Genomic DNA, 12,992 nt, shown 5'->3' on the forward strand with positions numbered 1-12,992 from the left:
AAGGTTGAGTGAGTACACTGTATTGACCGCACAGAGATGAAAATGATATTGATCTCTACATCTCTCAGCAAAAAAACCCAAAATGTCAAACTATTCCATTAACTATTGGTGCCTCCGTTTCATTGTTTTGTTTTATTGTGGTGTTCTTGTTTACAGTATCACAAATGGATCTTGATGTGTCAGCTGCCACCGACACAATGATCAATACCAGTGAATCAAAGTCGAGTGATTCATCTGGTTGAAACGTTTTGTTAGTTGTTGAAAATAGTCGAACAGGTAAAACTGCATCAAGAAAAAAGAAAGACTACAATTACCTCACTTTCTCTTTTATCTCACTTCAATTTATCTTTATTCACTTGTGTAAAAAAAAGATTAAATCTTAAAACTGCACTAAATTACTAACTTTTTTGATACCGTCTCCCACCAATCGATCCGTCTGTCTACCGGCTCAGTAACACAGACAGGCCGAGGTGTTAGTGTGAGGAAACAGCTCCGTTTACTGTCAGACAGCCTGGCCGATGCTCTGCAGTATCGTCACTATGCATTTCCATAAAAGAGACTAATGAAAACCTAATGAGAATGGGCTGGAGCAGCTTATACACATTAACAAAATTAGCATATAAAACACATTCCCCTGAGTGGGCTACCACACGCATGCACTCACGTACACCTCTACATACGCATCAGTACTCACACACAAAAGAAAAATAGCAAATTTGTAAAGGATTTTCACTTTTTCATTGAGTTGTCAGTGCCCTTAAATTTACACAAAATGCTATTAAGCATGAGTGTTCTATAAAAACTCCACAGCGAGAACTTATATAATTACTCTTGCAATGTTTTTCTGTTTTTAGTTGCTGCAGGCACAGTGGAAAAAAAGACTTGATTTTTTGTGTCCATCAACCCTTGGGAGACTGAGTTGTTGTCAATTATAGGTACCAAGAGGCATTTTTTGGTACAAAATCTGCATCAGCAGTTTACACTTTCCTCCGCCCTCCAGTACCTCCTCTCTCCTTCTGCATTCAACACACGTCTTCCTCAATTACTGCAGATCATCATCACTTCCAGTCCCAGGAGGGCCACAGCAAAATAAAGGAGATGGTGTGCATGCATGAATGTGTGTGTTTCTGTGTGTGTGTGTGTGGGGGGGGGGGGGGGGGGGGGGGGGGGTACTTCCATGCTTCACTGAATTCTGAAGGCAGCACCTCTACATCAACAAGCCTCTTCTATACTAGTCTACGGTCATATGATACCAAATTAGCATAAACATATCACACACATCCCTGTAATAGATTTTAGTGTGTAAAGGCTTGCCGGGTGTACATTGTGCAGGTTCCAATATCAGCCTAATTTCCATTTAAAGCCACGCAGATGAGATATAGAGGAGAAAGACTGTATAAGAACAGAGTAATTTGCAGTATAGCTATGAGGTTATTAAAAGCAGTGGCTCATCTGAAAGCAATAAGGACATCATGTGATTTAGAGGATGTTACAGTGGCGAATAAACACATTTCCATAAAGTATGGAAATGAATGTCAGACATGAAGGATGGAGAAGGAGGAGGAGGAGAATGAACAGACTGTAGAGATGTTAGCTGTAAGGTAGCTAGCAACTTATGCATCGTTGTGTGTACAGAGTATATCTGTGTGTGTGTGTTTGTGTTCAGATCAGCCTGATCTCTGAACTCACCAGGAACTTTTTCCGTTATTTTCAGTCTGTATCCTTTTTCCTATTATCTGTCTATGTTCAGGAATTGGAGTCATAAAGCATCTGAATGAGAACAAACTTGAAAGATTTTCACCCCGATTTCCGCCATCCAGAAAATTGGGTTGATCTGCTTCCATTCATGTCTTTAAAATGACTTTGTATGCAATCACTTTGCATCTAAAATCAGCTTTGCCTTCAGTCTCACACCTTTGAATGGCATTTAGATCATCATGGGTCATGAAAACTCTCCATAGACAATCATACTCTTTTTTTAGGTTAGTATTTTCTATTCTGTACAGTCTTTACAAAGACAAAAGTCTGTTAGATTTTCCAAGTTCTTGGTAGCTGTAATGAGCTGTAGATGTCATGGTTAGATAATCTGATATTTAATACAGGCATACATCATTTCCCAAGGTATAAAGTTACTGTTTGGCTTTTGGGAAAGGCACCTTTACTTGAAAGCTCATTTGGTTTTAAGGTCAAAGTGTAAGTCAGCAGCGTAATAATATAACAATGTTTGCCTTTGTGTGCCTTTGCCTTTGTGAAATAAAAAGTTATCGCTGTGAATTCACACATACACCATAAAAATCCTAATATACTTGTATTCCGCAGTGTAGTTGTCCAAGCATTCACAGGCTGTTATTAAATTCATCATTTTGAGGGAACAAGGAGGCCATTTCTCTCCACAAAAACAACGTCAACTGAGCGATGCAGGATTATGGCTTTGGGTTTATGAGGATGTCTGTTTGAGGGATATATCAGGTTGTCAGTTTCATGTTCTGCATGTTGAAACATTTTTCCCTTTCTTTTGGTTGCTTTGACTGGATGGGAGCAACGCAACATTGCATTGTGGATACATACGGTATATATCATTGTGCTGAACTGCATTGTGGGTCTTTACAGTCCTGCTCGTAGTGAATGGCTGCATGTATGGCTGTAGGTCTATGCTTCACTAAGCACTGACACATTTATAAAAATATAAGCCCATGTGATCTGAGAGACGGATGATTGAAATACTGAAAACCAGTTTAAAACAAACCTGCCTCTTTTAAAATATCCAAATATCCACTGTCTCTTTTAAAATATTTGAAATTAAAATGTCTGAACACTGAAAATGATGAGCCTCATCAGGTGAAAGATATTAGTAAAAAACACAATCAGGGTATAAATGGGATTTTAGCAATACTGTGTGTTTAGTTTAGTTACCAAGCAAGGACTGCATAGATAAACTACTTTTCCCCCATTTACTTAAAATGCATTATCAGCATCCTTTTTGCATTTATTTCCTTATTTTACAGCATGTCTGCTCTGTTTCACCTAACCTGATGATTTTCTGAGCTTTACTTAAGGTCAAACAGTGAATAGTATGTTTTTGCAGCAGGAAACACAATAACTTGGGGACAAATCTGAGTGAAAATATGTTTAAACTTATCTTTATACTGCACATATCACATGAACTGCGTTAGCAAAAACAACATCACCAAAAACCTGCTGAATAACAAACAGTATGGGTAGATGCATCAGTTTTGTTACACAAGCAGCTGGCTAAAAACCACTTCCTGAAGTGTTTGAAGGTCCTGGGGAAGTAAATACAGCCAATAAATCCTCATTAGAACATAGACACACCTGTGGCGCTGTCATTGTGTGTGTGTGTGTGTGTGTGTGTGTGTGTGTGTACACATGCATTGATTTTGTTGCATTTGAGTATATCTGTGTGCATGTGTGTGTGTCTGTGTGACTGACAGTCAGTCTGACTGAAGGACAGGATGACTGATGACTACCGGTCTCTTTTTAGGCAGGTGAGGCTCTCAGCACTGATAATGAGGCTAAAGAGGAAGGGCTGCCATTAATTTGACTTCATACCTTTACCACACACAATCCTTCGGACTTTGTGTGTTTGTACGTGTATATATATGTGTGCCAGTGATACTTGTTTTGCAGTCAAACTGTGTCCACCTCGAGGTAAAATATCAGAAATGTAGGCACAAGGAAATCCTCTTCAGCAAGTTGGACAGGGCTCTTTGACACTTTACTTGTTCAGGGTTCCTTTCACATTTTAATGAAACAGACCGAACGATTGCTGAAGAACAATTTGATATTCTGGAAGAGTTTCTTCAAGGTAAAATACTGCATACCTCACTAAGCCTCACTATTCAGGGTCACTGGCCCTCATCGCTGTACACAAACTGTTATCAAGGAGACAATACAAGATGCAGGTTCAGCATCCTTAGTAAAAGACTACATATTTTTTCTAGGAAAACTCATCACAGTATTCAATATCATTAGCTCACATGCAGTGCACCCCATTAGTCATTTTGTAAATCGAGATTTGTAAAGGCATTTCACACTTTAACTAAATCCCTGTCTCTAGACCCAGGTTTGTTTCTTCAATTGTTTGGCAATGGGTGTCATTACTGCAGATTCTAACAAAAGAATCCTTCCAAATACACTGTGTCTCACGACATAAACAATGTAAACAGTCACCCTTTAGTATTATAGGAGGTTTGTGCCAATGATTTGCTCCAGATTCTCGATACCAAGTGTCTTCACAGAATACCTGGCAATGTAAGCAGTTTATATTCTTACATTTCCAGGTAAGTTTAATATTTATGTTACAAGAAAAGTCTACAATGAACGGGTAAGGACGGGAATTTTGAAATGGTGATTGTGAAGAGACAACGAGCTGGTGTAAATTGCAAGTTTGACTGACAATAGAAAAGTTAGGGAGAACTTATGCCAGGCGAGCAATAGAGAAACAATGTACTGTCATGTCCATATTTGTATGTCATCACCTGCGACTCATCTTGGAGGTACAAACTTTATTTAGTCTTTGGGAACTCAGCTCTCCTCCTCCCCGTCAGCCCGCTAGTCTCTTATCTGCTCTGGACTGTTTGTTTTTCAGCGTGCTGAGAGAGAGAGGACCGATCAATGTTGTGACTTATGAAATGACAGTGGTGCTGCTAAAGGCAGTCTCTCAAACACTACCAGGGCAGACAGACACTCATCTGCCCCCTTCTCCTCTACCAACGATACACCACATTCATCACTCGTCTCTGTCTATTAGCCCTGTAACCACCGTCTGACTGCCCGGTCCAACGACTCTGACAGCTGGACTTCAATTACAGAATTCTTTGTTTTTCTTCCATAACAGCCTTAATTGTTAGGTGAGAAACTTATTGCTTCAAGATAAAATTTGCAAGGTTATCTCTGCAAAGCTACAACATTCTGACAGTTAAAGTAATATTCTTTTTAAAACCTAAGGTCTTTTTATCATAAGTTCTGACATCTGTTGTTTATGATACCGTTTCTATTGGTTATGATGACATTTCACATACAAATAAATAAATGGTGGTCATTAAGTGAACTCAATTATAGAGCAGCAATAAAAATCTGAGTAATGTAGGTGTCAAAACTTGTAATAGAAAGTACATAACAATATCAAACATGTACTACAATGTGAGTACAAACCAACATATGTAATGATTGCTGATAAGGTCTGATGAAAATGCAATATAAATAAAAGAATACTCTGACATTTTGGTAAATTTGCTTATTTGTGGTATCACTGAGGGTTAGATGAGAAGATCAATTTAGTTATGTTTTATCTGTTCAGTAAGTGTAACTGAGATTAAGACTGTTTGCAAAAGAGACCTGAGAACAGACTACATATACATATTTATGCATCCAACACAGAGGTAAAGCAGCTGTGATATGTTATAATAGCTTAACTCAAAGACCAGACGGGTTAAACTATAAGCCTACATGGTAAGTAAAAAAGTCAAAGAAGATTAAATTCATACTACTTTTCTCATTGAGCTGTCAGTAAAACCCAAATTAAACAAATTTTCCAAAATGTTGAGTATTCCCTTAATACTAGATAAAGAATTTAACATCATTTATACACTGTTAAACCGGCAATAATTTATTTTTTATTCATCACCTTTTAAGTTGATATGGTGAACTTGAGTCATATATTTACCCTCTCTTAGCTCTGTTTTTGGTCTCCACCAACTCGTGAGGAAAAGATTTAGCCCCTTTTACACAGCGTTGTTCAAGGCAGGAATGCTGCGCCTTTATTCCACCTTGCTGTTCTGTATAAAAGGTACGGACATGGAGTGGGGGGGCAGAGTTGCTCCACCAATAAGCCGGCTATGGAAGTAGTCACAAAGTCGGATTGACGTCTGTGTAAAAGGGACAGCCGGTACAGTAACGGAATAACAACATGCCAAGTAAAAGCACACATGGGGGCGACATTATGCTGGCTTTGTTTGGTTCTGTGCAAAAAAAAGCTAAGGCAGCTTAATGTTGAATCTTCTTTATGGCTATATTGTGGGATCTCTGTATAAAAGAAGTCTTAAGGCTCTTAACTGCTAAATGTCCCACTATGTTCACCAGCTAGTGACGACAAGTGTCTGTTTACTGTTTGGTGCTGAGCAGGTAGTGTACAGTGGGTTTTTAGAGCTTGTTCTCTGAAAACAGCTGCCTGCTGCAACAGAAAATGTCACTTTGGGAGTGGCGTGACTGAACCAAAAACAGTAAAGTTGCAGCTGGACAACTAAACAATGAGTTGAAACTCTCTATAAAGCTCTGTAAAGCTGAGGGGAGCTGCAGAGTCACTGATAACTCTCTGTAGGTTTATTGCTTCGAGCGATGCCTCTGACTTTACACGTTGTCGTTTCATATATTGTTACTACAATTTCTTTTCGCTTTAAACAAATTGTGTTGAGATGTTTCGTTTTTCTTGTGCACACGTACAAGGACGCCATACACATTCCTGATAATTGTTTCATGCTATTCCACTATTGACAGTCAGTGACGGTGACATGCAAAAAAGTGTTGCCAAGTGTCTACAAAGACAGTGAAGAAGAAGACCGCAAGCTAGCAATAATGGATCCCCTTGATTGATGTGACTATAATTACAAATAATTGGCTAATTAATTATGTACATCCCATATGTAAACACTTGTAGTTGTAGAAACGAGCTGTCATTCATTTTTGAAATTATGTACTGCATTAGTTTACCGTCCTTTTTCTTTTCAGTGAATGCCTTCCACCTGATAGAGACTACTTTCCAGGCCACAGAACAATATTTTCAATCATCAGACACATGATGATAGATTAATGTGGTACTTTCTTTGCTTTGAGAAGCGATGCTTTGCTTTGCCGCAGTAAGCCCAAGACTCTTTCTCTCTTGAACCACAGAGCATGGATTTGTAGGCCTATTAATCCTAAAAATTTTCAGATTAATTACACTGTTCGGCCACCAAACTGCTACTTCTTCCTTGAGAAACTGGAGTGTATCTATGTGGAAGGCACACCGTTTTAAGTTCTGGCCTTGCAAGTGAGATTTTCTAGTGAGATATTCCAACAAACCAGAGGATGGAATACAAAGGCTCCTCTGAACAGAAGAAATGCTGGATGCTAATCTATTCTTAGTTACAGAATTCCCTCCTGTGCATCCCTGCAACTGCTTTGACCCAATTTTGCCATTCTCTGTTGGAGGACCAGCAAGCCGGGTCAGGCCAAGGTATTAAACCCTGACTTAAGTTACAAAGATATTTTTGTGATTGATTATTTTTCTGATTTTGATGGATGTTTGGGCATAATGCAGGAACAAACTCTGCAAACCAAGAGGTTAAGACTTCAGTTTAGGTTGATTTCGTGACTCCTGCGGTTACTGATGGTAACAGTGGGTGCTATTTAAAGTTGCAATACACAACATTCAGCCACTAGATGTCGCACTATAGAACAAACATCTCAGACCAACCATTTACTCAATAATGTAGGAAAAAAAAAAAGAAAGCCGACAGCTCACAAAACTCAGATCAAATTGTCAAACTAGGAAGTGCTGATCAAATATGAATCAAGATTCTGTTAGTCCATTTCTCCCCTCAAATGTTTCAGAAACATATTTTAGTTTACTGTTTAGCTGTAATTTGAGAAAGTTTATGACGCAGCCGCCATCTTGGAAACGGACGTGGAGGACACAGAGAAACTCACATGCACTAACATGCACGCTCACATGCACTAACTGGTGCAGCTACCAAAACAAAGAACAGAGAAGCTCGGGTAACAACACAAAACAGAGGGAGTGTGACTTCATTCACTACTCAAGTCACCATTACTCCACTGTATCTTTACATAGCAAACGGTTGTTTGCTGACATCCAGTGAGGCTCAGTGTCATTTACATTTTCAGGACAAAGAATTACGGGGGCACCAAACGCTCCTTGAGCAGGTATTTCGTCAGAAATGCAACAGAAGAGCAACTACATATCTGTTTACAGTGCAGCCAACAAACACATTATGTTTTAATAAAGAAGTCAGTCGATAATTGGCCTTTTTCCGTCATGCCGGAGTAACCATGATCTGATTTCATGCTGCATTCAGACGTGAGTAGTTTTCTACACAATAGCAGGGCACAGTAAAGGAGTTAGCTACCTTGATGAGGAGTAGTTAGGCAGTTTGAATCTTGAGCAGGAATTCCACCACTGACAATGAAAACTACTAAATAGAGGGGAGATAATTACAGAATGTAAATCAATTGAATGGCTGTAGCCTAAATAAATAGTATCAACAACAGGGTTTGATTTCATGGAAATCTTAGGAATTGATAAAAAAAAGTGCCTCACAAATTTGGATTCCTCAAAACAAATAAATACCTGTTCAAATTCTAATAAATTAGATTTAGACCTGCGCGAGGGTACGACTTGTACATCTTATCACTGCAACTGAACTCAAGATGAGAAGACATATTTTAGAGGGAAAAAAGCTTCAACTTTTACACAGTGTTGTGAAAGCTGTTTTATCTGTTTGGCATATGAAATTATGATTCTCCATGTTTTTTAAGGAATTTCAAGAATGGTTTTATGGGTAAAATTATGACAGTTGAAAACTCACAATGGATTTGGTCAGAAACAAATGTTTCTCTCAACATCAACATGAGAGGTTTGACACATTTGAAATCAAATTATGGATTCTTAATAGAGAGTTATTTGAGAGTCAATGGGTAAAAGGATCTATCTTGCATCCCCACAGGGAAGTACTATTCCTACACTACTGTAAGTGTATGCTGAGCAAATTAACATTTTATAAAATATTTGGAGGATTTACTTTTAAAAGTAATAAATTATGTTGACAATTCACTAAGATAAAACATAAGACTTTGAAAACAGAATCAGTTCTTTATATAACATACATCATAAAGCAATCTAAAGCAAAAAATAAAAAAAAATGTGAGAGCGATGACATCTCCAGAGTCTCTCTGAGGTAATAGGTTCCTACCTGGCTACAAGACAAAGCCATTAAAGTTTAAAACAGTCTAAATCCATTTACACTGGAAAGAAAGTCTACTCCTGTGACAACTGTCATTTTTCCATTTAATACAGGCAGATTGGAGGGTAGCCTTTGAAGTCCTGGCCACTGAGAAATGTCTGCCATTTCTGCAGTGATGAGAAGTGACTGGAGAATTCTTAGATTTATTAGCGCTCTGTGAGCCAGTGTCATCAGAGATTACGTCCTATCCTTCACCGTTCCACCGGCACATCACCCACCGAATTTCAATTTCCCTGGTGAGGGGATGGGAAGGCTCTGTCTGGCGACCCCTGCTCGTGACCCTGGGGTTTCACGATGGATGGGGGAGGTGGAGGGGGGACAGATACGGGATGCTCATGAATTAGGGATGACTTCAGCGGTGCGTTCAACTTTGGCCGTCCCGCCTGTATCGCCACAGAGAATCTCCCTGATAAATGGGCATCAAGGGGTAGGAAGACTGCTCCTCCTGGTTAGATATTCAGAGGAGCTCATGGTCGAGTTTAGCCCCGTTTAGGCCATGTTTAAAACATGCATCACTGCTACTGACAGCAATGATGCATGCTTATTGGCCGGTAAAAAAACAAACAAGGTTAACTTGAGCAACTACTGTAAATTTTGGATATTCTAAGAGTTCTGCTGTTGGATGAAAATAAGCTTCTCAGACATTTTAACCAGTGGTGGAAGAAGTACTCAAATCCTTTACTTAAGTAAAAGTACTAATATAGCAGTGTAAAAATACTCCATTACAAGTTAAAGGCCTGCATGAAAAATCCTACTTAAGTACTGTTACTGCTGTTCAGCAGATGTTACAGTCTTGCTTCAACAACTCATAGACATCTGAAAAGTGACCCAGACCACACACTGCTTTTTGTAAGATGTCAAAAGCCAAAAAGGTTGGAAACCACTGCTTTAATCTTTAACAATGTGTTTAAAAGCTTGTTATATTCAGAGTTGTACTTAAGTACGGTACTTGAGTAAATGTACTTAGTTACTTTCCACCTCTGATTTTAACAGAACACATGTACGAAAACTTGGCCTCAGAAAATTGGCCTTAGACCAGGCATAAAAATGCCAGCATGTTGGGGCTTAGTTTGACCTCCAACAAAGGAACGTGTTAAAAACTTCCAATAGCACCTCTCAAACCACAAAGGACCAAACACAGCTTGATGTGTGAACTGAAGATCTTCAAGTGAATTAATTGCAGTATGTACATGAAGTCAATGGTGCAGGAACACATGTTTCATTACACAATGTGTAATGAAACTGAATTGAAAACTGACTTGTTTAAAGTTGTCATTGGGTCATGGCACAGGCAGTACTGGTAAAATATTTTTTGTTAGGTCAAGGGGAATAAGCCTATAGCTTATACCAGCTACTAAAAGACCACAATACAAACTGAATGTGGTTTTGCAGCGCCTATTTCTGCCAATAGTTATTAATATTTTGTAGTGTCCTGATAAACCTTTTTCACATTGGACATTTTAAAACACAGGTGTAACTACATAACATGAATGACTGCATTTCATTTAGGTGTTCACTGGTATGGCAAACAGGAACACCTGAAATTGGAACCATCATTTGTAATTTCAGTTACACCTGTGCTATTCCTGCTATAACAAGAAAGAATGTCTTCTGTGAGAAATGTCTGTTGCAAGTGTATCAGTGTATGCATTGTACTAGGTACTGAGTATGTATTGTAATCTCAAAGCTCTAGCCATTGGTCAGCAATAACGTCCTGCCTTCCACTACATACACCTTAAAAATCACACACCTTACCTAAAAGTTGGTCATAACAACTGCACTCACCATCACCATTGTGGAGACTCGGGAAACTCCAACAAAACGGCAAATATCAAGGGAAAGAGCCTTGATTGAAAAATACCAACATTTTCCTTTAATACTTTCACAATGTCATACCAGAAACCCATGAGGTGATTAATGACAGGGAAGTGGTTTGAGTCTGACCCAGGCTGTCCACACCAATCGTGCAAGAAATGTGCTTAATCAAGCAATCATTGAAAGTCTCCAAAGCAAAACGCAACACATGGAGCTGGTTGAACCCGCATGTGCATGTATAGATTATACAAAATATTTTTTCACCTTATATATTGCCTATAAGTTGATTGACTGATGTGCAAGTGGATGATTTCCTCTAACTGAACTGATTTTGTTTTCCTTCTCCGAAACCGAATCGTACAGAGCGAGCATTTATTACTTCTGCGTTTTCTTTCTTTTGTGTGAATTTATGGAAATCCTGCAGGAGCATTTTGGTTGAGAAATGGACTCTTATGAATTGGTACCTCTGAACTGATTCACATCCTCAGCTATCAATATAGGCTTTATCTTAATGAAAGAGATATGTTATAACCCGCATCACATGTTTACCAGTTATACAAGGGTAGAAGACTTTGACACTCAATAATCAGACCGCTACCGTATGTACAGAGTGGGTAAGTAATTGTGTACTGACCATCCATTCTGAAATGATGATGTCCACCTTCTCCACAGGGAGGTTGATGTCTTCTATGCGGCCTTTGATCAAAGTGATCTTGTCCTCCAGCTGGTTGGACCTGCAGGAAACATGAAGGAATCAAAGGACTTACAAACTTGACTGCCATCCAACAAACCAAAGGTACAAGAGTGGGCTTTGAAGTTTCACTGTGGTGTGCAGTAACTGCTAAAATAAGTAGATACCAAAAGCCAATTATGGTCAAGAAATGTTGTCTGATGTAAGGAGAATTCATTGATTTTCCTAGGTAGTGTACAGTGGGATTATCAGATGTTTTTGTCAGAAAACAGCAGCCTTCTGCTGCAGCTTTAAATTGGAGTTGATGACAGAGATGAGCTGAAAGGTGTTAAAATGCTCAAAGGGGCTGTGGGTTCATCGCTGTGAGTGACCCTTCTCACATTACACATAGCCATTTGAACTATTGTTAATATGAAAATACTGATTAATGCAGCTTTAAGCTTCACTGAAGCTAGAGTAGCCAGTCAACTGACAAGAGCATTGTAGTTATAGTCACATTAACTACAAACTTTACAAGATGGATGGCAGCAATCACTTTTCTTACATTATGAGCAATTTTTCAAACTTGTCAAGACCAGATTGCCACATTCTTTTCATATGTTTCCAGTCTTTCCCTATCCATGTGAAACCGCAACCGTGGGCCCACAGAGGTGTCAGGCTCAGGTAGGAACTGTAAGATCAGTGCTGCTGTTTAAATGATCCTTCCTTTCAGACCGGCCAGTCTGGGTATCAATCTCTGTGAATATTCCATTATCATGACAGCTAATGTTACCGAGGACAGAACAATTACTCACAGCGGCCCAGAGTGCATTTCTGTAGCAGCGATCCTTATCTTGAACCGTCTCTCCCCTCTCTCCTGCTCTGCGCTCGCTGCTATCACCTCCTCCCAGAATCCAACCCCCCCACCCCCACCCCCACCCCACCCCACACCCCTCACCCACAAGCCCCTACCTCCTCCACCTTTCACAAGAGGGAAACACTGTAATCTCATTATTGGGGTAATTTAGAGGACAATGTCAGGACTCAAGGGAGAGAGAGTCAGTATCTGTGCAGCTTTGTGTGTGTGTGTTTGTGTGTCTGTGTGAGTGTAAGAGAGCGAGACAGGAGGAGAGAGGTTATACATTTCATCATGGTAAACCAGTCTTTGCATGGTGGATTGATGGTGGATTTTTTTTAACCTCTTTTTTTTTGCAGGAACGTGCGGGATCACATTCACACAGTTTAACACATTCACACCTGGAAGCTGCTCAGTACAACAACAGTCTGACCAACAGTCAGACTGCCTTGCTCAAGGGCAACCTCAGTGGTGTAATGAGGGAGGGGCAAGAGCTGCTTTTTCACTTTCCCCACCCAGTTTTATCCTGCCAGTTCGGGATTGAACCCACGACCTCCCAGTCACAAGCTCGCTTCTCTAACAGTCTTAGTCGGACAAATGATTTTCTCAC

General features: G+C 39.5%; 1 protein-coding gene across 1 annotated transcript in view; it reads right to left on the bottom strand.

The window, feature by feature from the left end:
* prmt3 (protein arginine methyltransferase 3) overlaps positions 1-12,992 on the bottom strand; it is a 60,103-nt gene that overhangs the window by 36,913 nt on the left and 10,198 nt on the right. Inside the window, exon 10 of the mRNA XM_042412533.1 lies at positions 11,491-11,590. Coding sequence (XP_042268467.1) covers positions 11,491-11,590 — 100 coding nt within the window. The remainder of the gene's footprint in view (positions 1-11,490; positions 11,591-12,992) is intronic.

This window comes from Thunnus maccoyii, chromosome 1 (assembly GCF_910596095.1).
Source record: "Thunnus maccoyii chromosome 1, fThuMac1.1, whole genome shotgun sequence".
In the NCBI taxonomy this organism is placed as follows: Eukaryota; Metazoa; Chordata; class Actinopteri; order Scombriformes; family Scombridae; genus Thunnus; species Thunnus maccoyii.